The following is a 27,158-nucleotide window of genomic DNA, read 5'->3' on the forward strand; positions in this document are numbered from 1 at the left end:
GAGCACTGATACATTCTCAGCTGCTTCTGTCGTCCCTTCGAGCAAAAATATGGTGTCATCCGCATATTGCAGCAGCGGGATCCCTTGCTGGCATCTTGGCGATTGGAAACCCCAAAGTAAGCCCCTGGCGCAGACTTGCTCTGTGCAAATCGCGAGTGTGTCGGCAGCTAGAATGAAGAGAAGAGGCGCCAGTGGGCAGCCTTGCCGAATGCCTCGTTGGGGATGGATCCACCTGCCCACTGGCTGACCATCTATCAATACCGAGAATGAGTGGGTCGTGACACAGAGTTTGACCCACTTGATCCACTCTGCTGGAAATCCTCTTCGTCGAAGTACGGCCCAAAGGAATCTCCAATCAAGGGAGTCATATGCCTTGGCGAAATCAATTTTCCAAAGAAATCCGGAGACCTTCTCCCGCTGCCAAGATGCTATCACTTCCCCAGCAATTACTGCACTGTCCGTCATTTGTCTTCCCGGAATAAACACCGACTGGAAAGGACTGATGAGGGCATCGAGCAGATCCCGGAGCCGAGTGGCCAAGACCTTGGCTATAACCAGGTAGATGGAGTTCGAGAGGGAGATGGGTCTGAAGTCCCCCACCTCAATCGCCCCGGGCCGCTTCGGAATGAGCTTGAGGTAGGAGCGATTAAGCCGATCCATGATGCAGGACCCCCTGTGAAATTTCGCAAGCGTTTCCATAACCTCAGGGCCCACGGTGCCCCAAAATTCAGAAAAGAAGAAAACCGGGATACCATCCGGGCCAGGGGCTCCTTCTGCATTCAGACCCGAGATGGCTCGACGAACCTCCTCCTCTGTGAATGGGGCCACCAAAGCTTGATGTCGATCACGTGGTATACAGGTCGCGCCCTCCCCAGTCCATCGCCACTTATTCCGTGGCCCTCGTCTTGTCATGGCAAAGAAATGGCGTCTTAGGATGCCCCCAACTGCAGAGGGTTCTGAGAAGACCTCATTACCCTCTTGGATTTGATATATTTTATTTACCCGCCTTCTTCCATTTGCCACCATATGGAAGTATTTTGTATTTGCGTCTCCCGATCTCAGCCACAGTTGTCTCGACCGTTGTCGCCAGTCCATCTCCAGCTTCAAATCTTCCTCGCTGATGATGCTTCTTAGTGCCCGTCGTTGTACTGTCTCTTCACTTGAGAGCGGTCGAGATCCCTCGGTAGTGTCTAGGTTCTTGAGTTGATCGAGAACAGTGTCGCGCCGACTTGTGCGGTCAGTTCTAATTTTCCTTCTTGCACCGATAAGGAATTGGCGGAGGCCCCACAATTTGCATGCGATGTCCACAGGTCTCGGGCCCTCGTTGGATGCGATTGCCCACCATTGGACTAGATCGTCCCAAAACTTTGGCTCCCGCAACCACGATCTGTCCATCTTGAGGTAGGTGGCCTTGTAGTCCTTTTCCCCCGAGTGCCACGCGATCGGCGTGTGGTCAGAAAGAGGTCGTGGAAGAGCCCGGACGACTGCCAGGGGGAATAGCTCCATGACCTCAATAGACGCAAGAAATCTATCTAGTCGAGAGCATGTATTGGGGGATGCCGAGCTTCTCCATGTATATTGACAGTCAATTGGGCCCATCTCCTGGAACCCCTCCTCGGCGAGGAAAGACCAAAATTGTTCGCTGCTGTGGTCTCGTCCTCCTGCGTCATTCGGGCGATCAGAGGCCTCTAATGTCACGTTGAAGTCACCGCCAAAGAGCATCGGCAACCCTCGATATCTGCTGGCCACCGAGGCTAAGTCTGTCCAAAGTTCTTCCCGGCGACTGGGGTCAGTGGGACCGTAAACAGACGCCACAACCCATTCCCAGCTGTCCGAGATTTGGGCCAACTTCACCACCACCACATGTCTTCCTTTCCACTCTTCAACCGTGGCAAACAAGGCTTCATCCCACGCTATGATTAAGCCTCCCGATCTCCCAACAGCATCTAAGGCTGCAAACCCCTCAAGATGTCCTCGTCCCACAGGATTCCAAACTTGTGCCGCACATCTGTCAAGCATGGTTTACGACTCTCTTGTTACTTCTTGTCCCCCCTGTTAATCGTCCTTGCTACTTAAACCCTTTCCATGCTGTCTCCACTGATATGCCATTTGTTGTATCATATCAGTCTCACCTTTCCTTTGCATGTAGGTGCCCCCCTGGAGATAGTGGCCTCGCGGCAGATCCCATCTGTGGATGTCTTCTTAGGAGAAGACTTCTGGGGCTCTATCAGGGGAGGCAAGTCCAGGAGGAAGATGGAGTGGAGAAGGCTCCATGCAGTGCTATGAAAGCTATGGCTGCACCATAATGAGGTGGTTTTTAAGGGGAGAACAGTTTCAATGGACAACATTCTTCATGACTGGGACAACCTTGTTTAGAAGGGAGTGAAGAGGGGGCATTCAGAGCATCCAGTGTATTGAATGTCCATATTTGTTAAGAGCATCAGGTTGATTACCTGTCTCGGGTGATGATACATTCTTGAAGCATATTGGTTGATGACGACCAATGTATTTTATAATTGCAATGTATCTTGATATTTGATAAAAAGAATGGGTCAAGTCCAACCTAACGAGTCGAGAGAGTGAGGGAGAGAGAGAGAGAGAGGAAAGGAGAGGAGCAAGGAGACTGAGTTCGGAAAAGGATTCATGACTCACGCTTCTTGGCTGCCTCCTACGGGGAGGGTGGCCCTCTATCAAGGAAATACATGCAGGGGCTTGCATCATGTAATCTTCCTTATTTTGTTCTTAAAAATAAGTTCAATGTTTTGTACCCATTGATGCCATTGAGCTTGCATTTGTTCTTTTAACCCAACAAAAAATTTATGTGGAAACTGCTTAGTTGGTTTCTGCTGTCGCAGAGAACTCCCAGTTAGCAATTGCCAGGTTTCAGGCGGCTGGAGTGATTCGAGATGCTGCTATTCGGGAATGGGGTGTTTTGTCTGCGGAGGATAAAAAAGGCCTGATATTGTATGCTTCTTTTTGCTTTAACTATTTTAATACAATGTTTCTCTGGTGATCATTGAGCTAGCTTAGCTCTTCACTCTTAAATTCATTCTATTTCATATTTCCCTGTTGATCGGTAAGTAATTAGTTATTTTTTATGGACATGTCTTGTTTATCTTGCAGTTTCTGCATCTGGTTTGTGATGAAACATGCTACTGCAACAGACGGATATGTTCAAAACAAGGTGTCTTCTGTTGCTGCACAACTGATGAAAAGAGGCTGGTGAGTTGTCCTGGTAGCTAATGTGATTCTTATACATTCTTCATTTACGTATCGTGATGACGACCAATGTAACTAATAGTTCTAAATGATCTTGATAGTCGACGAGAGAATGGTTCAAGTCCTAACTAATGAGTAGCGAGAATAAGGGAAAGAGAGATCAGAGGAGAAAGCAGACTCAGATAGGGAAATGAAGAACTGAAATGAGACACAACTCACTCTTTTTGACTGCCATCCTAAAGGGAGGGCTGCCCTATTTAAAAGGAAAACATGCAGGGAAGCAAATTACAAAAATATCCTTAAGATAGATGGGGATCGGATCAGATTCCATGTGCTTGGAAGAGTAATGTCTATCTCTTAGGGCATATAGCAAAGTTTAGTGATGGCCTGTCAATGAAGGAACATCTGAGCTATAAACGTCACAGAGCAAATGAAGATGCATCAACATGTTACTTTAGTTTAGAAAGTAAAGATCTGAATTTAGGAATAATGAATAAACGATGTATGATGTTATAGATATAATACATCAACAATTAATGTCAAGAGGTACAGTACTAGGCACGTCTAGGTCCCTTCCCTGCAACTAGATTAGTCAGTGTTTTGGGTTCTACGGAGCCTCTGTTATCCATTGCAACATAGCCATTTTGTGAGGCGAGGTTTAGAGTGGGCATAGGGGGCATAATACACAAAACACTACTGATTCTTGTCAAGATAGAATTCTTCTGAGTTCTGCAGACCCCTCTTCTTTTCATTAAGGTTTTTCACAAAATAAACCTCGATTTTATTATATGATAACTATACTTTAAATACATGTTACATCAATAGGTCGAGGCTCATAGCACAGCTGTACTGACCAACTAAATAAATCTGAGCTGGCCATTTTTTTGGCCCACTCAGGTAAAACAAAAGGAAATGAAGAAAATAAATCCACTCAGGCCCACTGACTAGCAATCCTAAATAAAAATATACTACGGATCTTATGCTGGATGATGGGTTGCTGGTGTCCAAACTAATTCATGTGAACTTCCTGGGTCCCATTATGAGAGATATTGTACAATATCATGTGAACTTCCTGGGCCCAAAAGTTCCTTGTGCAGTGGGTTTATTACCTCAGATCATGCCACTCTATCGTGATATTCTGACAATCTTCATATAACCTCCAATCCCTTGTTCCATTAGCAGTTGAAGATCCTCAAAGCTGACTGTTGCTTTATTGGTGATAAAGGCTCATGCACAACTCATTATACCTCCACCTGTCTGATTGGAACCTCCCTATATAAAGGAAATGAAGGGTGCAAGGAAGCTGTCTTGTCCCAGTAACGTGCAAGGACACATGCCAAGTCCAGCATTGTTGACCCATGGGCTTTAGTCCCTATATAAATGAGGGAGTTTGACTTAAGAAGTAAGGAGAAGAAGTCGTTACAACAGAAGCAGGCTGGAGTGCGGGATCATGGTCGCAATCTGGAGTAGAGGAAGACTGATCTGGCATCCTTTTCGATCTATTGATTCTTTCCTTTTCCCTAATGTTTCTCTGAGATGGTGACAGAGATGTTTGTCTGTTTCGTTTTCCAGTGGCATTTACATATTTTCATCGTCAAGTTGATCGATCGATAGAAGGTTGAGGGATTTTGTTTACAACGTCATTATAAGATCTCGCTGGATCGTATCACTGTCTCATCAACGGATCAGTTTGTAGATATCTCCAAGATGCTCCTTGTTAGCCATATAGCATCTCTGTACTCCACACGTGGTACATACTATATCTTTACTCCAGTGGGAAGGTGATACGTAGGTTTGGGAAAAAAAATTTCGTTCGTTTGCGAACATGCGAACGAATGAACACGAATCACGAACAGGAAAAATCGGACATGAACATGTTCGCGAACGGTTCACGAACAGGTGGCATTCCCGAGGTAATGTAATATAAATTATTATTTTTACACTAAAATAGAGAGAAATAGAGAGGGAGAACGGGGATCTCCCTCTCTCTCTCTCCCCTCCCTCCTCTCCCTCCCTCCCTCCCTCACTCAGACACTCATTCGCTCTCCCCGCTCCCTCTCCCGTGCCCCCTCTCTCTCTCTCCCCGAACCCCTTTCTACCGTGTGGCCTCGCCCCTCTCTCTCCCCACCCCCCTCTCCCTTGCGCCCATGTCCCCCTCTCTCTCTGCTGCCCCCCCTCCGACCTCCACCTCTCTCTCTCTCTCCGCTGCCCCCCTCCCAAAGAGTGCCCACCTTTTCTTTCTTCAATTTTTGTCCTGTTCATGTTCGTTCACGAACAAACACGAGCGAGCCGAACACGAACATGATTTTTGGGCTGTTCGTTCGTCAACAAACAGTGTTCGTTTGTTGACGAAACACGAACTTCCCTACCCTAGTGATACGATCCCCTACCCCCAAGGGTATCTTAGGAATTTTAGCCCACTAGGGGCATTTTAGTCATCTCATGTTTAGGGTAGGTTGCTTCCTTCTCTTATAAATATGTATAGCCCTCCTTTGAGGAGGGCAGTCAAGAATTTAAGGTAAGATCGGCCCCTTGGCTCACTATCTCAATCCTCCCTGTCTTGGTCCCGTCCCCTTGACCGTCCAGCGTCCCTATCCCCGTGATGGTCTCACCGGATCTTCAACCAACTCTCCTTCAATCCTATCCCTACCTCTGCCGTTCGGTTGTCTTCTAGACTCTGACGATCTGCATCCCAGCGATCGTCAATCCTTCACCGAGTCATCAGGCGGCTCGTCCCTGGTCGATCCCTGACCCCGGCTCCTATCATTCCTCTTTCTACTCTCCTACCCCGGGAACGTCTACCTCGCCTCGTCCTCTACCCTCCTTCCGATACGAACCTAGATCGAGGGTCTTATCAGGAGGGAGCCGTTGTATGAGCCTCAGCTGTTCTCGTCTTCTCTATCTTTATTTCTGTCCATTTCCTTGTCATATGCACACTTTCTTTTATTCTTAGTGCAAAGTACACATTTTCTAAATTTCTATCTAAATCTTTGCTCGTTTGTTTAGTCCTCTGAAGGTCACTAACTGGCAAATATCTCTGAAGATGGATTATTTACTTGATCTAGTCGAAGGCAAGTTCAGGTTACGTCATGAACCGGAGTCCTACCTACTGATCGATGACTTTCTCTTTTGAGGTTTAATGGAGGTTAGAGAAAATCTGATGTGTTGATGATGCCTACTGAACCCCTTATGCAGTCAGCTGCCACCTGTAAATAAGAATATTTCAATATTTCAATATCTCATTGAGTGGGTGACCCCACTCTATAAGAGTACATCATGGGCCTCTGTGATTGGGCCTACTAGATAAGTTATAGACGTAAAAGGGTGCGTTCTAAGCCTTTATATGTTGTTCTCATGATGTAACATTAACAATAAGAGGAAAGACGGCCGTAAAGTGATGCTATCCCCATCATATCTAGGGTGAGTTTGTAGCTTAGTCGTTAAAGGCGTTTTTATCATTAAGATTTCACTTTAAATATTCATAGCCCTCCCTTGCTGAGGGCCAACAAGAAGTTTATTTAAGTTGTATTTCTTCTGTGTTCTCTAGTGAAGTTCGTCCTGTTATTATCTTCTCTCCTGGCGATCTCTACTCCGCTGCTATCCTGATAAGAGCTTCATGAAGATCTAAACAAAAAACAAAAGAAGAGACATCACACGTGCAGTCGAATAGAGGCACGCGTGGAAGTTTATATAAAAAGGGGAAAAGAGGGCTGTAAATAAAGGCTGAAGCCAAGAAAGGAAAGACATTGATTCTTTGGAAGCTTGAAGACACTCTGGCGATTGGATCGGTGGGAGATCCTCCTTGCTGAATGAGCTAGGGCCAATTCACTCTTAGTTGTTTTCAATTTCAGTTCTCTCTTCCTCAGTCTTCTCTTTGGACTTATATTCTTGTGTTCAACTGCCTTTTCTTTATTGATCCAAGGGGATCGTATACGACTCGAGGTTTTTCAGGAAGTATTTTCCGTGGAGATTCTGGTTTTTCTCTGTGGTGATACCGAGAGTCTTATCATATCCCTCCTCATGGCGAAATACATTTCACTGACTCCCTCCCCTTTCAATTAGAAGGCGACGTGCTCTATGCCTGTAATTAACGGCAACATCCACTCCGCCGACTTCTCGTCTCATCCTGTCTCCATCTACTCTCTTTCCCAGGATAAGAGCCATATTGTTAAAAATAAAAATAAAGATAAAGATCACATGGATTATTGCCAGAATCTCAATTTATATCTCTCTCTCTCTCTCTCTCCAGAATTTTAATATTCCATTGATATCTTCTTACTTGTGGATCGTTTTTTTAAAAATAGTTTGTGGTTCTTATCTTTGAAATTAATGATTTGTAATTTTTTACTGTGGGTACTATTTTGACCTTTTCAGGCTAGAATTTTTGGCATCTGAGAAAGAATCTGTCTTAACCGAGGTGCAATTTTGACTGCTGTACTATTTTATTGGAATAATTCTTTTTTTATTGCCATATTTTCCTACATGTCTTGGTGAATGCTGGATGATTAATATTGAAGTTAGGGTCTTTAAAGATCAGTGCTATTTCAGGACACCTTTGATTGTTGTAAGGAAGGAAAGGCAGTCCCCATGGGGTGCCCTAAGTTGATGGTGGACTTAACAGAGAGGGAGGACAACAGTAGGGGGCATCACAGAGAAATGCACACTTTAATTCACATTCTATATCTGGCAGTCACAATTTGTAGAAACACCATACTTCAATAGGAAATGAAAACTAGGACCTGGCCTCTTTCACAGAAGCCTGCAGTTCTCTAATGTGCTGGTACCATGTCCTCTGCTTGTGTGACAATCTTCCTATGTAGTCTGTCTGCCATAGAAAACCGTGATATGCTGGGTACCTACTCTTCTTTTTCTTCTCGTCGACCTTATGGAGCTCTCGCTGGAGGTGCACAATGGGCAGAAAACAAATAGCATCTTACTTCTTCTCTGGAGTCGAGGCTCCTTATGTTTACTACAGAAGCTGGCCTTTCTTCTCTTAAAGCATGCAATGAGTTTACTGAAAGAGACCTTAATGTAGGTCCCTTTCGTAGAGGAACATTCTTGGAAAACAAAATTACGGACAGACTGATTGATTGAGAAATGAAAGAATATAATCCAGAGGAGTAGCGGCTCCTGTACACCTTCTAGGGATCATCTCCAATATGCAACCGGCCGGCTCCACACTCCCTCCTCTTCCTGTGTGGTTACATTGTCTTCCCAACCCAATTGGAGTGGGGTGGATGCATTTATTTATAGCAGCCAGGGATTGTATTGTTTACTCCTTTATATTATTGATTGCCTTTCGATATAAACAAAATATTTAAAAAATGCAAGGGTATGAATATAATGTAATATAATTCAAATGACTTATGAAATTTGTTTCTTGGTGTTACCTCTAATCGTTTAAAATATGTATTTTCTCCCTGTGTCATTTACTAGCATCTTCTCTTCATTCTCATGGTAGGTTAAGGATTTTGTTCTTGGGATTCATGGAAGAAGTGCACAATATGCGGCAATCAATTTCTTGGAATCTTTGGTATCATAAATCTTAAAATTCAGTATCCAGACACCTTTTTATCATTTATCCTTGTTGGTGAGGTGGGTATTTCGATTTTGAAATAGGTATCTGAGTTCTCACCATCAACTTCTTCTGCCATGGGCCTTCCTTCAGAGTTTCATGAGAATTGCAGGTCTTCTTTTCAGAAAGATTATTTGCAGGTTCATTTTGTCCAGACATTATTGGTCATGCTCCTTCATTACTATAACTTTGATCGTTTTGTAATGACTTAATCTTTTCTCTTGATTTTGTCTTTCTTCTGATGCAGAAATTTTACTGCTGGGCCCAAGATGCTGCTCATAATGCCAGTGGTGAAATATTTGAGCCGTGGGGAACTGCAGGCGAAAGAGTTTGTTCTGTGGCATTCCGCCTCATGTTTCAGATCTTGAATTGGGATTTCAAAAGTGCTGGTGATCCATTGGAGTCATTGGATAGCAAAGCAAAACTAAATCTTGCAATGCTAAAGAAGTTTGACTTCCTTCTGGTACAGGTACCATTAGTGGTCCTCATTCTTCTGTAGCTTTTTCTGATCAGAAGCCATTAAGACATTGAAATATATGAACCCAATTAGTTCCCAGACCTCCCATGAGTTCAAGCAAAATGGAGATGAAGAGAATGTAGTAGACAGAGAGGGGAGAAAGGGGAAGGAAGGGGAGAAAAGGGTAAGTCGAGGTCTGTCTTTAGACGTCTCCACAGAGGCGTGGTCGTCAGGGCTTGCCAAAAGTCCCGTCTCTGTTTGCAAAAGTCCTCCCCAGACCCTACCTTCACTCTCCATTTCTTACAGAATCTTGCCTCAACTTGCTGCTGTGCCTGACCTGCCTCCACCTGGCCCATGACGGCTTGGGTTGTACTTGTGACTCAAATCTTCAAAAATTATCCAGCTGATCCTTGAGGTGTCAGCCCCCATTTATTACTTATACTTCTCTCACTCAGTATTGTTGTTTGAATCAGCATGTGTCTCCTCTGTGTGCGTGTGCTTAAATCATCCTTCTTTTCAGCATCGGATAGGACCCTGGCAGGTCCATATCAGCACTGCCCTCCCTCAGGGACAAAGTGTCCACTGTTTGTATGGACTGGAATCGCTGTTCTGGGACAGAGGCCTCCTCCTATATGGTTTCAAAATGGGGAAGGTTCTTCCATTCGGTGAGGACATGTAGGCTGTTTGTGGGAAAATGTTATGGGAGTACAGCTTCTGGAAAAACTTCCCATTCCGATTCATATGAGTGATTAGATGGGAATGGAAAAACATAAACATTATCGCCAACAGCTCAGTGGATATTGGAGACATGGATAGAAACCATAGCTGGTAAATCCAACTTACAAGGGGGGCCCATTTTTTGGGTAATGGTATGGGGTCCAAAGAATTTTGGGGCTAATTTCTCAAAGGATCTTTTAGCACAGGTTTTCATCTTCTAGGGTCATATCTTTGAATTGAATCACCTGAATAACTGAGCCAATTGGCATCCCTCAGTTATCCAATTCAAAGAACGGGACAAAGTCAGCTGCGTCTTTATCTAGGTCAGAGTAGTGTCTCGGTCCTTTAATAATTTTTTGAAAGAGCCAATGGGAGGGAATGGTAATGGAGAATGGGAGGGGGCTATCGCCCAGATACTGCTCTGAAGTGGGGCATGTTAGCAGAGGCATGATGAGAGCTTTTATTCCTGAGTTCTGCCTTGGGCAACTATTTCACCCACTTTTTTGGACATTCAGATGTAAACCACCTGAGATAATACTCACGACTGAGATTTTTGACCTCAGTTTGAGCATCAGATTCTGGGAGATAAGTTATGGGCCTTGAAGTTTATATAAGAATTGTCAGCAAGAGCTAGTGAATATAGAACCTCTTAAGATTTACTTTACTTTTCATCATTGATTTCTTTTTTTTCTTTCTTTTCTTTGACTTCGTTTCTTTGTCCTCTGGATAACCTTGATTAGCATCACCTTATCCGTGTTCTTGCATAACCTTTCTTTTCTTTCTTTAATCCTATCCTCTTCTTCATCTTCATCTTCATCTTCATTATTCGCTGCGCACTGCGCTCCTTCATTTGAAGAGCTAGTGACCTCAGGAGTTGGGAGGTCTGGAGCACTGCTGGTTCCAGGATCGGTACTTTGAGGTTGTGCTCTTGTAAGGTTGGATTGTGCATTAAAAGATCCTCTCGTGGGGCTCTTGAATGAGATCCCTGCCCAAATTGCAGAAGTGTGTTGAGAGATACATAATCTCCTTGATCCCAAAAGGCCTATATCTCATCAATGTTTTGGACCTTAGGCATTAGATTTCTGAGCTAGGCGTTTTCCTTGACCACAGCAGTAAGATAAAAGATATGTGCAACGAGTCTTTCAAAATGAAAGGGATGTTGGGAGACTGATCTGAGTTGCTGGATTTCAAACAACGTTTGTTAGATGCTATACCAGAAAGTCTATATTCAATTGCTAACTGACACTTAAAGTCATTCCAATCTTGAAATCCAAATTCTTCTTTGGAATGAATGAACCAATGCAGGGATCAGTCATCCATGGGCAGCGAAATGAGGTGCATCTTGTCTTTATCAGGCATTGGATAAGTTGAAAAAAAGTTCTACAGTTTTGGTACAACCATCTTGCTTAGTTTTTTTTTTTTTGAACAATAAGGAAGACCACCCAAAGCCGGTGGCCTACCTGCTATCATTAACGGTAAAGATACAACCATTTTGATTAGTACCTTGGAATGGAATCACATTGCCATTCTTGAGTGAATAATCTGATTCTGTATGACATTTTGCCTGTGGAATATCTTGTGCATGATATGCGGATCTAGGTTCTGTTGCTGATGTGGTTGATGGACGAGCCAGATTTTGTAAGGAGTAAAGGCGAATGTTGGTTGCCGGAATTTGCTCCATAAGATGTTCCGAAACTTTTATCGTAGGAACATGATTGTCTGACCTCCTTCTTTGCAAGGACTTACTCATTCTTTGCATTCTTGTCTGACTTCTCCTTCTCTCTCTGTCCGCCACCTTCGCAATGCTAGTCAAATGGGAGAGCCTCTCCCGGCTCGTAGGGAGGAGGAAAAGGTCTTGAGTTTCACAGATGACAGTTTTCTTAGCTAAGTTCTGGGGCCAACCTATCATCAACAAACTCTGTTGTTTCAATGCTGACACTTTATCGTTTCTTTTTCAGCCTGGGTCTTCATGGCGTGATGTTCTTATCTCTAGTGGGCATGTTACTTGGCTTTTAGGACTATACAAAACCATGCGGGAGAAGTGTTCTGATGATGTTTTGTGGTTTGATTCACCGCTAGCAGTGTCTGTCCGACAGCTTATTGTGCACTTCTGCTCTCTTACAGGTGCTATATTTCCTAAAGGTACGTTCTTTGACTCCATTTGTAGAAATTTATCTGTATGATTTCTGAAATGATTTTCTTCAAAATGACAAACATCCAAGTTGATCTTTATGATTTTTCCGTTATTTGAATTCTTTATCACAATGAAAATTTCTTTAGTGAATATCAGATTGAGGGGAAGAAGTCAGAGGCAGAACGAAAAATGGATGCTTATGGATTTATTTACGTCAAAGAAAATATACATAAGTTTATTGGGGTTGAAGTACACGTAGTCCAATATGATTATATAACAGCTAGCATGACAGAAAAGGGACCAGACTGGTCAGCCATGTATTTTTTACGATCATATATATCATTAATGTTGGGTTGATCACTGATTTTTGGTGATCTTCTCTCTCTTTCTTAAAAAAAAACAGCCACCCGGAAGGCTAGTACATGAAATAGTATGCTGTTACGATCCCCATGGAGATCTAACAAAAATCAAGAAATGGGACGATGGATAGAGAGGAGAATTGGAGAGATGGAAGAGGTAAGAAAGAAGAAGAGAGAGCGATTGGTGAACAAACTGTCAAGAATCTCCGAATCGGGAGTTCTTGCCCTCATGAAAACCGGATACGGCTACTCGTGCTAAGAAACCACAGGGTGATCATTCATCAAAAGTCCCTCTAATGACCTTACAAAGAGTATTTATAACCCTACAATTTCAAGAATCGGTTATCTCATCAGGACTCTAACATATGCCCATGATAGTGCCTCATTTCATTAACATTCTTGCCTACAACATGTAAAGTGCCACATAAAAGAGGGATTCATGTTATTTTATAAACCTAGGAAGATTTTTGATGAGTAAGAGTTATGGGGTCACGTCTTTTTGAGTTTTAACTTGCTCTCTTAGTTTTGCAGAAAGTGCAACACCACCAGAGTAACTTATTTGACATTGTTTATAATCGAAGGGTGTTCACTCTAGGGGATATAAGACTCTGCTACTGTTATGATCTACTCCTTCTAGCAAGCCCACTAGGGGCATTATCTTCTTTCCAATTCAATATTGCTTTTCCCTTTAAACATGTAGCCCTCCTTGTTGGAGGGCAGGATTTGAATTGCAACTAGTGTTTCCCCTTTGGTAGCTATTATCTCCCCCGACAATGCCCACTCAGTTGGGTCTCATTCCCTCGGACGACGCCACTCCGCCGCACCTCCACCGCCCTTGTTCCTCAGCGTTGTGCATTCTGCCATGGCCAGCTCCCTCCTTCCTGCATGATATGATCCGCGGCTGGGATCGTATTAGCTACAATGCCATGGCTACAGGAGGGGAAAGCTGCTCCTAGGGGATGACGCAGGGGGAGAGGCATGCATGCATCAAGGTGGGGAGGGATGACAAATTAAGGATAATGGAAGTAGAGATGGATGGGAAGGGTGACAAGAGAAGTGTCGAGGAAGTGGAGGCGAATGGGAAGACACGGGACCTATGATAGTGTCCGTAGGGGATATCAGCAATATTTGCTGTAGACACAATAGAGGGAAAGAAGACAATGCAGGAGAGAAGCAGTGTGGAAGTGGGGTGCGACTGGATCATGAACCAGATGGCATGTGCAATGGCTGCAGATGTAGAGCTGCGAAAAAGGCAGGTTCAGAGAGGGGGCATGAAGTTCAAAAATGAATTGCATATATTGGAATATTCGTGGACTCTGAGATGCAAGAAGGCGTGGTGTAGTGGGGCGATACTTCCGAGAGTGGGGAGGTACAGTGGTATGCATGCAAGAAACCATGATGGAAGGCTGGGAGGCGCATGGTTAGATTATGATGGGCGATGTTTTCTAGATGGTTTCTTAGCAGTGAATGTGGTGGTTCGATCTGGGAGTCAGGTAGTCGAATGGAACGAGACGATTTCCTCCAAAGGGGATGAGTGGACTGGAAACTCCGTGGCTGTGGTGAAGCTGAAACAGCATGCGATGGTTAGGAATGGGTGGTCTTATCGGTATACGCTCATCTTTCAAGTACTCGCAGAGCTTCACTGTGGGGAGAGCTATATGGAGTAGTACCCACCTTCCCAGGGCTTCCATTGTTGTTTGGAGGCAATTTCAGTGCCGCACTACAGACATGGGACATACCTAATGGTGTTGGTGGCCGAGACTATGAGTTGGAGTTCTGGTCCTTCATGTCAGATATGGGGCTGTAGGAAATGAGACCTTGGAATTGTGTTTACACGTGGAGGAGCACGGAGATGCACAGTATGCTGTCTCGATTGGACAGATTTCTGTGCTCGGTGGTGCTGCTGGAATGATTCCCTATGGCAGATGAGCACTCATTCCAGAGGCCCCTGTCCAACCACCTCTTAATTGTGTGGCAGACAATGGAGGGTCATGCCAGTCTACATATTTTAAGTTGGACAGATCTTGGCTGAGGGAGCAGGGATTCAAGGAAGAAGTAGAAAAATGATGGTCATCCCAGCCTAGATAGGGTCCCCCGTACAGCTAGACTGGCTATAAATTGGAAGGGCTTTGAAGTCATCTCCGGGGGTTTAGGAAGTGCATTCGGGAGGAGAGAAATGGTAGATGAGGCTTGGGATGGCGTAAAACAGTTAAAAGGTCTGGAAGACACAAGAACCCTTATGGTAGATGAGGCGAAGGCGAGAAATAAGTAACCAGAAGTCGTGGCAGCGAAGGATAAAAAATTGGTGGACTGGAGGCCAAGATCACTACGATTGTGGCTGAAATAGCGCAATGCTGATACTTGAGTTTTTTGCCTCTCGACAAACAGAAAGAGACTATCAAATCAAATATTGAAGTTACAAGTGGGGAACTAAGAAGTCGTTGGGTCAAGGAAAATAGGGAGAGCTTTGGCCAAAAATTTTAAAGCCTTTTTAAAGTCATTGGAAATGGAATGATAGATGAGCCATCAGGGTGACCCGAGACCATTAATTGTGGACAAAGTGAAAGAGGCCATCAAGGGGCTAAGCGGAGAAGGAGCTCCGGGTCCAACGGAATCCCAATGTTTTTTTCAGAGAGTTTTGGGAGATGATTAAAGCAGAAGTTATGGGCAGGCTGGCAAAATTTTGGTGGGGAAACTTTGGGTTAGAGTGCCTGAATAGGTCGCACCTCTTTCTTCTACCAAAATGCCAAGGGGTCGTAATAGTTAGTGATTTCTGCCCATATCGCTGTCAAACTCCATTTACGTCATCAGACTATCGGATGATTGGTAATTGGACCCTTTCAGTCCCATTTCATCTAAGGCCGACTGTTGATCAACAACACAGTAATGAAGGGGGAAGGCTTTATGTGGAAAGTTGACTTTGCAAGGGCGTACGAATCTCTTGACAGGGACATCTTGTGGGCCTCAAGGGGGAAGAGCAACCTCCCAATAGAATGGGTGAAATTGGTGAAATGTGTGACTTCCCACTCTTTCGCAGTGTTACTGAATGGGAAACCAAAAAGGGCAGATGGATCCATCCCCAATGGAGATGCCCCTTGGTACTGCTATTATTCGTCCCAGTAGTGGATGATGGTCACTTGTACTGTCAAAGTATGCGCGCATGGCATGTCGAAGGGTTTTCAATCAGAGAGCTTTCCAACAGGCATTCCACTTCTACTGTATGCAGATGACACTGCCTTCTTCATGGAAGGCTCAAAGAAGCTCAAAACCTTTTTAACACTATTAGACCTTGCAATCCCAGAAGGATGAGAGGAGATTTTGAGGAAGAAGGATCGTGGGCAAGTATCAACAATATTTACTCGTGGAAAAAACTAAATTGTTACACTCAGGGTTACATTGGCTTTATAGCCTCTTAAACAAAGGAAAATGACCGCTGGAGTCCAACGGTCATCTTATGACCATTGGGGTCCAACGGTCACATTAGTGGCTGCTTATTAGCAGTCACTAATGGGCACTGTCTTGCTGGGTCGTAGGGACATGTGACGCCCAATGGGCCTGTTGAACTAACATGTTGAACTAACACCCCCCCTCAAGTTGGGTATAAATGTTGAACATGCCCAACTTGGACACTAACGCTTGGAAGTGCGGGCCAGGGAGGCCCTTGGTGAAGACGTCAGCAACTTGCTCCAGAGTGGGGATGTAGTGAGGAACAATAAACCCATCATCGATGCTTTGCTTAATGTAGTGTTGTGCTACCCGGGCATGCTTGGTCCGTTCATGTTGGACTGGGTTCTTGGCCATGGCAATGGCCGATTTACTGTCGGAATAAAGATGCATCCCCGTGCCAGGGAATAGATGTAAGTCTTGTAATGTCTTTGAGCCACATGCCCTCACAAACGCCCTTCTTCAAGGCTCGAAGCTCAGCCTCAGAACTTGAGAGGGAGACTTCTTTCTGTTTCTTACTTCGCCAGGTAACCAGGTTACCTCCAGTAAAGCTGCAATAATCCGAGGTGGACGACTGTCCTCAAACGAGCCAGCATAATCAGAGTCGGTGTAGAGGACTACACTAGGTTCTCCTCCCTTCCGAAACAGTAGGCCTTGCCCAATAGAGCTTTTAAGATAAGCGGGAACTCGATCTGCTGCTCCTTGATGTGACTCCCGGGGGTCACTCATAAATTGACTCAGTGAGTTAACAGCAAATGCGATTTCCGGTCGAGTATGGTTGAGATATAGCAATCTTCCAATAAGTCTCTGAAAAGACGTCTTGTTCACCGGGGCATCTCTTTCATTCTGTTCCACTTTCAGCTTGACATTGATGTCGACAGGAGTAACAGCTGGACGACAGTCCAATTTACCTGTTTCCTGCAATAGATCAAGGATGTATTTGTGCTTTGACAATATAATTCCAGTATTAGAATATGCCACCTCGATTCCCAAGAAGTAAGGAGGCCGAGTGCTTTAATATCAAATGAGCTAGTGAGATGTGCTTCAAGACTCTGAATTGCATCAATATCATTCCCCGTGATTATAATGTCGTCGACGTATACAATAAGAATGGCTACTTTCCCGTGGGAACTATGCTTGATGAATAAGGTGTGGTCTCCTTCACTCTGAAAAAATCTGGCAGAGAGCATGGTTTTGGAAATTTTTCCAAACCAGGCCCGAGGGGACTGCTTGAGGCCATATAAGGACTTCTTGAGGTGACATACATCGCCCAAATTTTTACTTAAAGAATACCCAGGAGGTGGTGACATATACACCTCCTCTTCCAACTCCCCATGTAGGAAAGCATTCTTGACATCATATTGATACAACTTCCAATCAAATAAAGCTGCTAAATCAATTAAGACTTGAATTGTATTCAATTTGGCAACGGGGGCAAAAGTTTCATTATAATCAATACCGTATGACTGAGTATATCCTCGGGCAACTAGGCGAGCCTTATGTCTTGCAATTGAGCCATCGGAATGATATTTAATGGTGAAAACCCATCTGCTGCCGACCAGCTTTTTTCCAGCTGGGAGAGGTCCCATTTCCCACGTACCATTTCTCTCAAGTGCTTCCATTTCTTCATCCATAGCCTTCTCCTATTCAGTGGAGGACATGGCTTCTTTGACTGATTTTGGAACCGACACGGTCATTAGTGCTTGAATTATTCTATTATACTCAGGAGACATCTGAGTATATGAAACATAGTTGCCAATTGGATACCGCTTTGTCGTTGTGCATGCCCGAACACCCTTGCTAACGGCAATAGACCAGCCATTGTTGCTGGGAATATCTTCACAAACTGTTTCGTCATTACTTGGAATACTCTCTGAGACATCTGGCTGTTCCTCCTCCTGAATAGGACTTGAAATCTGACCTGCAGCCTGCTGTTGACCAATGTTGGCTGGTACAGGGATTTCTTGATGCCCATTGTCGCCAAGCTCCTGAACCACGGAGTCAAGATTTCCATCCGACCTGCTCTCTGAATCATAAAACATCCTTGCCTCATCAAAGGAAGCGTCTGCTGTAATGTAGAGTCGCTTTGAGCTGGGATGATAACATCGATATCCTTTTTGAGTAGGCGAATAACCCAGGAATAAACACTTTAGGGCCCTGGGATCCAACTTTCCTGCATGGTGAGCATGTACATATGCAATACAACCAAATATCTTGGCTGGCAGATTAGTCCTTAGACATAAATGAGGAAATTCAGAAGACATAAGATCAATCGGGGCAGAAAATTCAGGGTTCTGGATGCTGTTCGATTTATAAGATGTGTGGCCGTGGCAACTGCTTCACTCCAAAATTTTTGGGACAATTTCCCTGAAACAAAAAGGGCTCTGGCCGCAGACATGATATGGCCAATTTTCCTCTCAGCGAGGACATTCTGCTGAGGGGTGTTCACACACGAGGACTGATGCACAATTCCCTTATCTCCTAGGTACTTTTTTACTTTTCCAGAAAAGTATTCTTTAGCATTATCGGTCCTCAGCATTTTGACTTTTTTGCTAAACTGAGTATTAATCATTTCGCAAAAGAGTGTAATGATTGATGGGACCTCAGATTTGGATTTCAGTAAATATACCCACGTATATCTAGTGAAATCATCCACAAACAGAACAAACCACCTGTGCTGGAAGAGGCCAGTGGTGGAACAAGGCCCCCATACATCACTATGAACACATTCAAATGCAGCGGAAGATCGATGATTTGAGGCAGGAAAAATGGCTCTTTTGTGTTTAGCAAATTGGCAAGACTCACAAGTCAAATTGTCAATAATGATCCCCTTAAACAGATTGGGGTATACATGTTTCAAAAGAGGAAATGAAGGATGTCCTAGTCTCCTATGGAGGAAGATGACCCGTTCTTCACTCTGGGTGTTGTAGACCACCTTTTGGCAATCATCCTCCTCCAGGCCGTCTATTAGAAGAAGTCCCCCTTCCCTTCTAACAGACGAAATCTTCTTCCCGGTGTCCTTTATGCACAAAAAACAGGAATCGGAGTCGAGGATAAATCTCCATCCAGTATCAATAACTAATTGTGTTAGGGACAGTAAATTCGCTTTTAATTCAGGTACGTCTAAAACTACCTTTAGTAATACTCCTTTGATAAAGATGGTCCCTCTTCCTTCAACTTTTAAAATCCCACCATTAGCAGTGAAAACCTTATGATCACTGGAAACTAATTCATATGATTTAAAGAGGGATTTTTGGGGTGACATGTGATCCGTCGCCCCTGAATCCAAAATCCAAGACGATGCTATGGGGCTAATATTATTGTAGGTAGTGAAGGCAAAGTGCTCACCTGATCTGGCCAATGATTTGGAGCTTATCCTCTGCAGAATTTTATTCATCTCAGATTGAATGATCTTTTGAATTTCGCCCCCATCATTGCTCTTCTTGGTGGAAGGATCTCCCCTTCACTTGCAACATAGGCCTTTTTCTGGTCTCTGGGCACCCAGAGACCTTTCCGGATCTGCTCCTCCTTCCAGGCCAGTTTCCGACAGTCCTTCCTGCAATAGCCACAAACGAGTGGTTCTGGTGGATTACCTTCTTTTGGAGTCGCTTTAGGGGTCTGTGGAGGAGGCGCTGCAGAGCTTGAATTATTCTGAGGCTCACCCCTTTTAGCTAGGTGAGCTACAGAGGCAGGAGTAGTGGACTCTTCATCCTTAAGAATCAATTTTCTCCGACGTTCTGCTCCTTGCAGTTTGGAGATAGCTTCTGCTAGTGTCGGAAATCGTTCTCGATGTAGCAGTTGACTCCGTAAATTTTCATATTCCGAATTTAAACCCATCAGAAAGGTAAGCGTTCTGAACTTCACTTCTCGGAGGTAGGATGGTGAATTCTTATCTCCAGTGGGCCAGAGGAGGTCCAGTTCCCTCCAGATGGCCTTGAGCTTTGCTGAATATGAAGATATGGACATGCTGCCTTGCTTCAGTGTCCTTTCTTGTTCCCGAAGGTCGAAGACGCAGAAGTCGCTGTGGGTTTCTGCACAGGATTTATTAATCTCTTCCCACAGATCCCGAACACAGTCTATAAGGAGGTAGTCGTCTCTTTGTTCTTCTTCCATATTTCGTATCATCCAGTTTACAATAAATGCCTCTTCCGACTCCCAAACATATAATTTTCGATCATCCTCTGAAGGGGCATCCTCAGTTAGATGTTTGCCCAAATATGCAGCTTTGAGGGACCTTTGAGCAAGAGTGACCCATTTTTGCCGATTAATCCCATTATATTTCATATCCAGATCGGGCAAGATCAACCTGTTCTGGATTGTAGTATCAGCTTCTTTGGTAGTAGATATAGAAGTTTCTAATTCCCTTTCCAACATCTTGGATCGGGATTTACCTCCCATAGAGTCTTGACAACTGGTGAATGAAACTGGATGAAGAGAGAATTACCCAACAGAGCAGTTAATGATTACTGCTAGAAGGAAAAAATGTGCCAAATGGATACGGCCCGCAGAAAAAATCCCGCCGAATGAATACGGCACTAACTGAAAGATTTCTGTCGAATCTCCTCTTGAAGAAAGGAATAGTCGCCGAATGGATACGGCCCACCAATAATGGACTTTCGTCGAGAGGAGAAATTCGCGAAATTTCGGAACTCGCAATCACGAGTTTCTTCAGCACTTGCGATCGAGATCGCAAAAAACCACGGAAGAAGGTTTCACGACCGGAATCGGAATGATTTCCGTCGAAACCAAAAAAACAATCGAGCAATCCTTAAATACTGACCAGAGTCGAAATGGTTTCCGCCGAAGAACAGTTATCGCCAGAGAATCGATTTCCGCAGGAGAACGTCGGAGAGTGATTTCCGCGGGAGGACAATTTCCGCCGGAGGATCGATTTCCGCGGGAGAACGTCAGAGTGATTTTCGCAGCCTTTGATCCTTCGAAAAAAAGGATGTCTATGATCCTTGCTCTGATACCATGTAATCCCGGAAGGATGAGAGGAGATTTTGAGGAAGAAGGATCGTGGGCAAGTATCAACAATATTTACTCGTGGAAAAAACTATATTGTTACACTCAGGGTTACATTGGCTTTATAGCCTCTTGGGGTCCAACGGTCACATTAGTGGCTGCTTATTAGCAGTCACTAATGGGCACTGTCTTGCTGGGCCGTAGGGACATGTGACGCCTAATGGGCCTGTTGAACTAACATGTTGAACTAACAGAACTCTTTGCAAATTCTCGGGATTGTAGATCAATTGAACCAAATCTGCTTTTTTGGGTTTTGGCCTTTCAAAGGAGGAAGAAGTTCAATGCTCTGAGGCTTTGGGGATGTCCATTGGGATGTTACCAATGCGCTACCTAGGATTTCCCTTGATGCGGGGGCGGATGTCGAGCATGATTGGGCACCGGTGATTGAAAAATCCGTGTGCTGTCACAAGCTGGCCGGCTGGTAATGCTGAGATCAGTGCTCTCTGCAATCCTGATATTTTACTTCACTTTCAAGACATGAACACGACATTGTTGACAAAATGAGTGGGCAAGATTTGGGGATCGGAGAAAGACATGGCCACAAAAGTTTTGAGCGACAGCTATGGTATGGAGTTAAGCTGGGAGTAGTGGACAACCCCAATCAGAGGGGCATCAATTTTATGGCAGGGTTTGAGACAGATTTTCCCTCAAAATCAGAGGTTTTTTGAACCTAAACTGGGGAAGGAGCCTTACTCCCCAATTGGACAGATGACTGGTTGGCCTGATGCTAGTTATGAGAGGCTTTCCCCCACCTTTTTGTGTTGACATGGAATCCTCAAGCGTTGGTGCCAGACTATTGGAATTACACATGGAATTTGATCGTGGAGGACATGCTGTCTGACCAGAGGGTGGAAAAATTATTGAACATGCTGCAGTCCATTTTACACCTGCAGCCCACAATTAGAGCATGAGATGGCTGGGTGTGGAGGGGCCCATCTGTTTCAGTTCGGGATGTATATAAGAGGATCAGAGGGGCTACAACAGAAGAGGGGTCCATCATCTGTACGTGTTGACATTTATGGAGGAAGAAGATCCCGTTAAAAGTGCGAGATTTTGGTTGGCTGCTTCTTAGGAGACGAAAGCACATGCTCGCAGACATATCTGCATTGTGCCCCATGTGTGCACAAGACGAGGTTGATTGCTTTCATCTGTTTTTCAAATGTTCTTTCTCGCAAGAAATTTGGAGATTGCAGAAGCCCATTGGGGTGGATGTGACATTTGATGAGGGATGCTGGAACTCGCCCCGGGGTGGTGCAAGTAGGAGACTGGTGGGAAAGGCTCCTTGCGGTGCTCTAGACATTTTGGCTGCACCACTTGCTGGATTTGGTACTGCATGTTGTGGAAAATGTTATCTCCCACTGGTTTAACAGGAAGCGAAAGGACGAAAAAGAGTCCAAAGAATTTGACATCTCTCAAGACCTGCTTACATCTGATCGGTTGCTGCCTAAGGCAAGCTTCTACTGCATCTCTATTGTTGGCTCTTTGTTCTTTTCATGATCATGTATATTTTTAATTTCGGGTTGATCACCCATTTCAGGTGATCTTCCCTCTTTTTTTTCAAAAAAATTGCTAGTAATCTAGACCACCAGGAATTAGTTGAATGTGAGATTTGTATATTGTTATCCTCAGCTACCATTGTTCAGGCATAAAATAATGGATTCTAGTGGTATTCAGTTATTTTAGGTGGTGTGATATCACCTGTCATTCTTGAGTCTTTCTTCTTTAGGACTAAATCTTCCACAGGAAATTGTATATTTGTAGGGAATGTAGAGAATGTAGCTAGAGGTGTAGCAGACGTCCTTCCTCAGACAATACAAAGAGCCAACGATAGAGATGCAGTATAAGCTCTCCTTAGGCAGCAACTGATCAGATGTAAGCAGGTTGAGAGAGATGACAAGGAGAAGAGAGAAGAGAGGAAGAAATCACTTTCTTAGTTTTCCAAGGGAAAAATTCCCGTTAACCCTTTTAGGGCATTACATCTGTATTTCACTTACCTTATTGGGTCTTTTAGAGCCCAATAAGATATTATGATGGCAATAAACAACGGATAGAACAGAACAGGGTGAATGTCAGCGGGACGGAACGGAGTTCCTAACCCTTAACAATATTACTCGATGAGAGCGAACATGATTCTTTATCCAATATTGAGCTTGATGCAAGTGTTTAAATCCTTTATTGCTTCGGTCTTCTGTCAAAAAGCAAGCACCCCTCTTCTCCAGGGCAGCTCACACCTTTCTCCTTCAATTTGGGTTTTGAGTAAAAAAATATGACTTTCTTTTTCGTTCATTGATTGCCAAAGGGAAGGAGTTTAAGTGCGGAAGTGAATGAGTGGGAGAGTGATTATGTGTGACATATAAATATATAGGGAAGAAAGATGCAGACGTGCGGGGCTATCGAGAAGAAGAAAGACTCTTAGGGCAACGAGAGAAAGAAAACCAAAAAGAGTACTTCCATTTCTCTGTTTAGGTGAATATATACAAGTGCCATTTTAACGGCTAGTTTGATATCTCAGATGGTGTATCACGTGCACGTCACGTTATACGTTATAACACCTCCCCACAAGCTGGAGAATGGATATTCTCCATGCCCAGCTTGGATACAAGATAATCGTGCCGCAACTTTGTTAAGCCCTAAGCCAGCAAATGCGTTTGTTGTATTTGAAGTGTCTGCTGATCCAGGTATTGCTTGATGAAGTGACAACAAAGACCCATATGCTTAGTCCGTTCATGTTGAACAGGGTCATGGGCAAGACTAATAACAGACTTATTGTCGCATAAGAGTGCAGCAGGTTGTTCACGCTACAGCTTCAATTCTTGAAGGAAATTCTGAATCCACAATATGTCACAGATGCCCTTAACTAAGGCATGAAATTCAGCTTCAGTGCTGGACAGAGACGGCTTTTTGCTTCTTACTGCGCCAAGTGACGAGGTTGTGGCATATAGGAAAGAACAATATCATTTCTCTGTTTAGGTAAATATATACAAGTGCCATTGTAACGGCTAGCTTAATATCTCAGATGGTGTATCACGTGCACATCACGTGATATGCTATAACAATAAGTATATACATGTCACATAAAATCTCTCTCCTCCCATATGGAGGGAGAGAGAGATCGGGTGAGGCAGAGACAGAGGGATGGGCTATGGATCCATTATTACATCATATGAGGAACTCTTATGTCATTGAAAAACAAGAAGTAAAATGCGGTTTCAAGATACTGCGATGAAGTTCATTTGTACGCTATTACTAGAGACAAGAGATCGACCAAAAGACAGTCAGACGAGACCCTGACTCGCAAGAATTTTGGTCGTTCATAGCCAATGCAGCCTTACAACAGATCACAATGCTTAAATGCCTAGGAATCAGGAGAATTGAAGACTTCTGGCCCATCTTACTATCTAGTTCTATCTATTTGAATATCGTTAAGGTGTTAGCAAACAGGCTGAGGGCCAGGATTGGAGAGCTCATTGGACCAGCACAGTCAGCTTTCATCCGGGACGATTATTGGTGGACAGAGCAGCAATGGGGGAGAAATATAACATGGAGAAAAAATGTTACCCGAGGATTCATGTGGAAGGTTGACTTTGCCACGGGATACCAAATGACTGGGATTTTCTGTGGTCCTCTATGAAAAGGAGAGGCTTCCCCGAAGACTGGGTCACATAGGTGAAGAGATGTATCACCTCACACTCCTTCATGGTGTTAATAAACGGACGCCCAAAAGGAGGTCGAATACAGCCACAAAGAGGAGTCAGACAAGGATGTCCACTTGCACCATCACTGTTAGTGCTGGTAGTGGATGCTCTCGCGGTCTGTACCAATAAGGCGGGCTCGATGGGACTTCTGCAGGGCTACCAAATGTCAGAGATTTTGCTCCCTTGCTCCCTTGCTGCAATAACCTTGTTCCCTTGCTGCAATATGCTGATGATACCACCATCATACTTGACCTGTTTGCAGATTTCTCAGGACTTCATATCAACTGGAGTAAATCAGCCTTTCTGGGCAATGGAATATCCCCAGGAGGAGTTACAATGTGCAGAGGTATTAAGAAAACTGACGGGAGGCTTCCAATGAGGTATCTGGGCCTACCGATGACGAAGGGAGGATGCCAAAGACAGATTGGCAACCAATAATCGAGAAGGTTGAAAGACGGCTGGAGTGTTGGCAAACAAAGGTATTATCAAGGGGGGGTCAATTGGTGTTCCTGCGGTCTGTACTCTCATCCATTCCGATATTCTACCTCTCAGTTTTCAAGATGCCAACGGGAGTCATGAAAAGATTAGAAGGCATGATGAGACAGTTCTTATGGAGAGGCACTGGCTCAGAACCAAGCAGAGGAATTGCATTAGTGGCATGGGACAGTGTGTCGACCCACTAAATGAGGAGGCTGATATGATTCATCGGAGGGTTTATGCTCGGAGGGCCTGGCAGCAGCCCATTACAACCGTACCAGCCGGGCCCACTCCGGTCCCTACTCAAGCCAGGCCCCTGCTAGATGGGGGTAGGAAATCAGTTGCCCACTGAGTTTTACCTACCCTCTCCCCCTCTACTTGGTTGTGATCGTCTCTCTCTCTCTCTCTCTGTGCTTGCAGGCCGACATCGTCCCCCAGCTGGCCACAACTGTCTTCGACGTTCCGTCGTCGCCTCCCCTTCATCCTTCCCAATTCTTCTCTCCTCTACCACGGGAATATCTTCCTTCTCTCTCTCTCTACTCCCTCTCTGTCCGCAGTGAACGATAGCGGAAGACGTTGGAACTATCAATTTCTTTTGAACAATTGAGTTACAGCCATCAGCCACGGTCTCGACAGGGTGAGATCGTATCAGAGGCTTGGGGATTTTGCACAAGCCAAATATGAACACGGCATAACTGTCCAAATGGATGGAAAGAATTATGAACCCACGGGACAATCTTGTCATCAGGATACTGCGAGATCATTAGGACAGGGGTCTCAATTGGGACAGAAAGGCAGAATTGATACCAGGGGAGTCACCATTCTGGCAAGGGCTTTGAGGGATCTTTCCAATAGTACAGAGATTCTTCTTTGTCAGGCTAGGCGACGGATTGACATTCCAGTATTGGCTGGATGCGTGGTCGTCAAGAGGCATCCTGTGTGAGGCGTTCCCCCCCCCCTCTACGCGCTCACACAAAATCAGAACACCCAAGTCCGGGATTGTCGGGATGGAGTGTGGAACCCGATCATACACGGTGCCTTATCAGACCAGCAGGTGACAGAAATCTTGGACATCCAACAGTCCCTAGTACAATTGGGGCCAAGAGAAGGAGAGTGGGATGGATAGGTATGGAGTAATGGTGCCTATTCTGTCCGTAAGGCCTACGTGAGGATCTAGGAGGGTCAAATGAAAGATATGGCACTATTGTGGGCATGCAGATGCTTATGGCGACGGAAAATCCCACTGAAGGTAAGGATCTTCGGTTGGCTGTTTGCATGTAAAAAGTTAGTGACAAAAGTCTTCAACAAAAGGCCACACCCAAATACATTGGCACGCTGTCTGCTATGCTCAAGCGGGGAAGAAGACTGAAATCACATTAATGTTAGAATGCAGGGTATAATGTCACTCCATCCTTTATTGGGAGTTTTATGTAAAACATGTGTCTCTATTTGTGTATTTAAGGCAGAACGGGTGAAGTAAAAGTTGAGCGGGGAAAAAAGTTAGTGACAAAAGTCTTCAACAAAAGGCCACACCCAAATACATTGGCACGCTGTCTGCTATGCTCAAGCGGGGAAGAAGACTGAAATCACATTAATGTTAGAATGCAGGGTATAATGTCACTCCATCCTTTATTGGGAGTTTTATGTAAAACATGTGTCTCTTTTTGTGTATTTAAGGCAGAATGGGTGAAGTAAAAGTTGAGCGGGGAAAAAAGTTAGTGACAAAAGTCTTCAACAAAAGGCCACACCCAAATACATTGGCACGCTGTCTGCTATGCTCAAGCGGGGAAGAAGACTGAAATCACATTAATGTTAGAATGCAGGGTATAATGTCACTCCATCCTTTATTGGGAGTTTTATGTAAAACATGTGTCTCTATTTGTGTATTTAAGGCAGAACGGGTGAAGTAAAAGTTGAGCGATTTTGCTGATTCTCAAGGGTTTTTTCCCTTGCTTCCAGGGCAGTAGGATCCTCCTACGTCCTGCGTCCTCTATATCATCTGATCATCCGAAAGCCGACAATAAAAGAGAAGCACAAAGGATAAAAATCACAAGGA

General features: G+C 44.4%; 1 protein-coding gene across 5 annotated transcripts in view; it reads left to right on the forward strand.

Moving 5' to 3' along the window:
* LOC144701389 (exportin-4 protein) overlaps positions 1-27,158 on the forward strand; it is a 58,898-nt gene that overhangs the window by 7,194 nt on the left and 24,546 nt on the right. For 4 of the 5 annotated variants that reach the window (XR_013581001.1, XR_013581002.1, XM_078573204.1 and 1 more), the window contains 7 exons: positions 2,856-2,964; positions 3,124-3,222; positions 7,594-7,636; positions 8,681-8,752; positions 8,839-8,934; positions 9,042-9,263; positions 11,927-12,110. Coding sequence is in view for 2 of the 5 variants with exons in the window: in XM_078573204.1 (XP_078429330.1) it covers positions 2,856-2,964; positions 3,124-3,222; positions 7,594-7,636; positions 8,681-8,752; positions 8,839-8,934; positions 9,042-9,263; positions 11,927-12,110 (825 nt within the window). In the remaining 3 variants the exon portion in view is untranslated. Of the gene's footprint in view, positions 1-2,855; positions 2,965-3,123; positions 3,223-7,593; positions 7,637-8,680; positions 8,753-8,838; positions 8,935-9,041; positions 9,264-11,926; positions 12,111-27,158 lie in introns of those variants that run through there. The other variant, XR_013581003.1, reaches the window with a different exon arrangement.

This window comes from Wolffia australiana, chromosome 3 (genome assembly GCF_029677425.1).
Source record: "Wolffia australiana isolate 7733 chromosome 3, ASM2967742v1".
Classification (NCBI taxonomy): Eukaryota; Viridiplantae; Streptophyta; class Magnoliopsida; order Alismatales; family Araceae; genus Wolffia; species Wolffia australiana.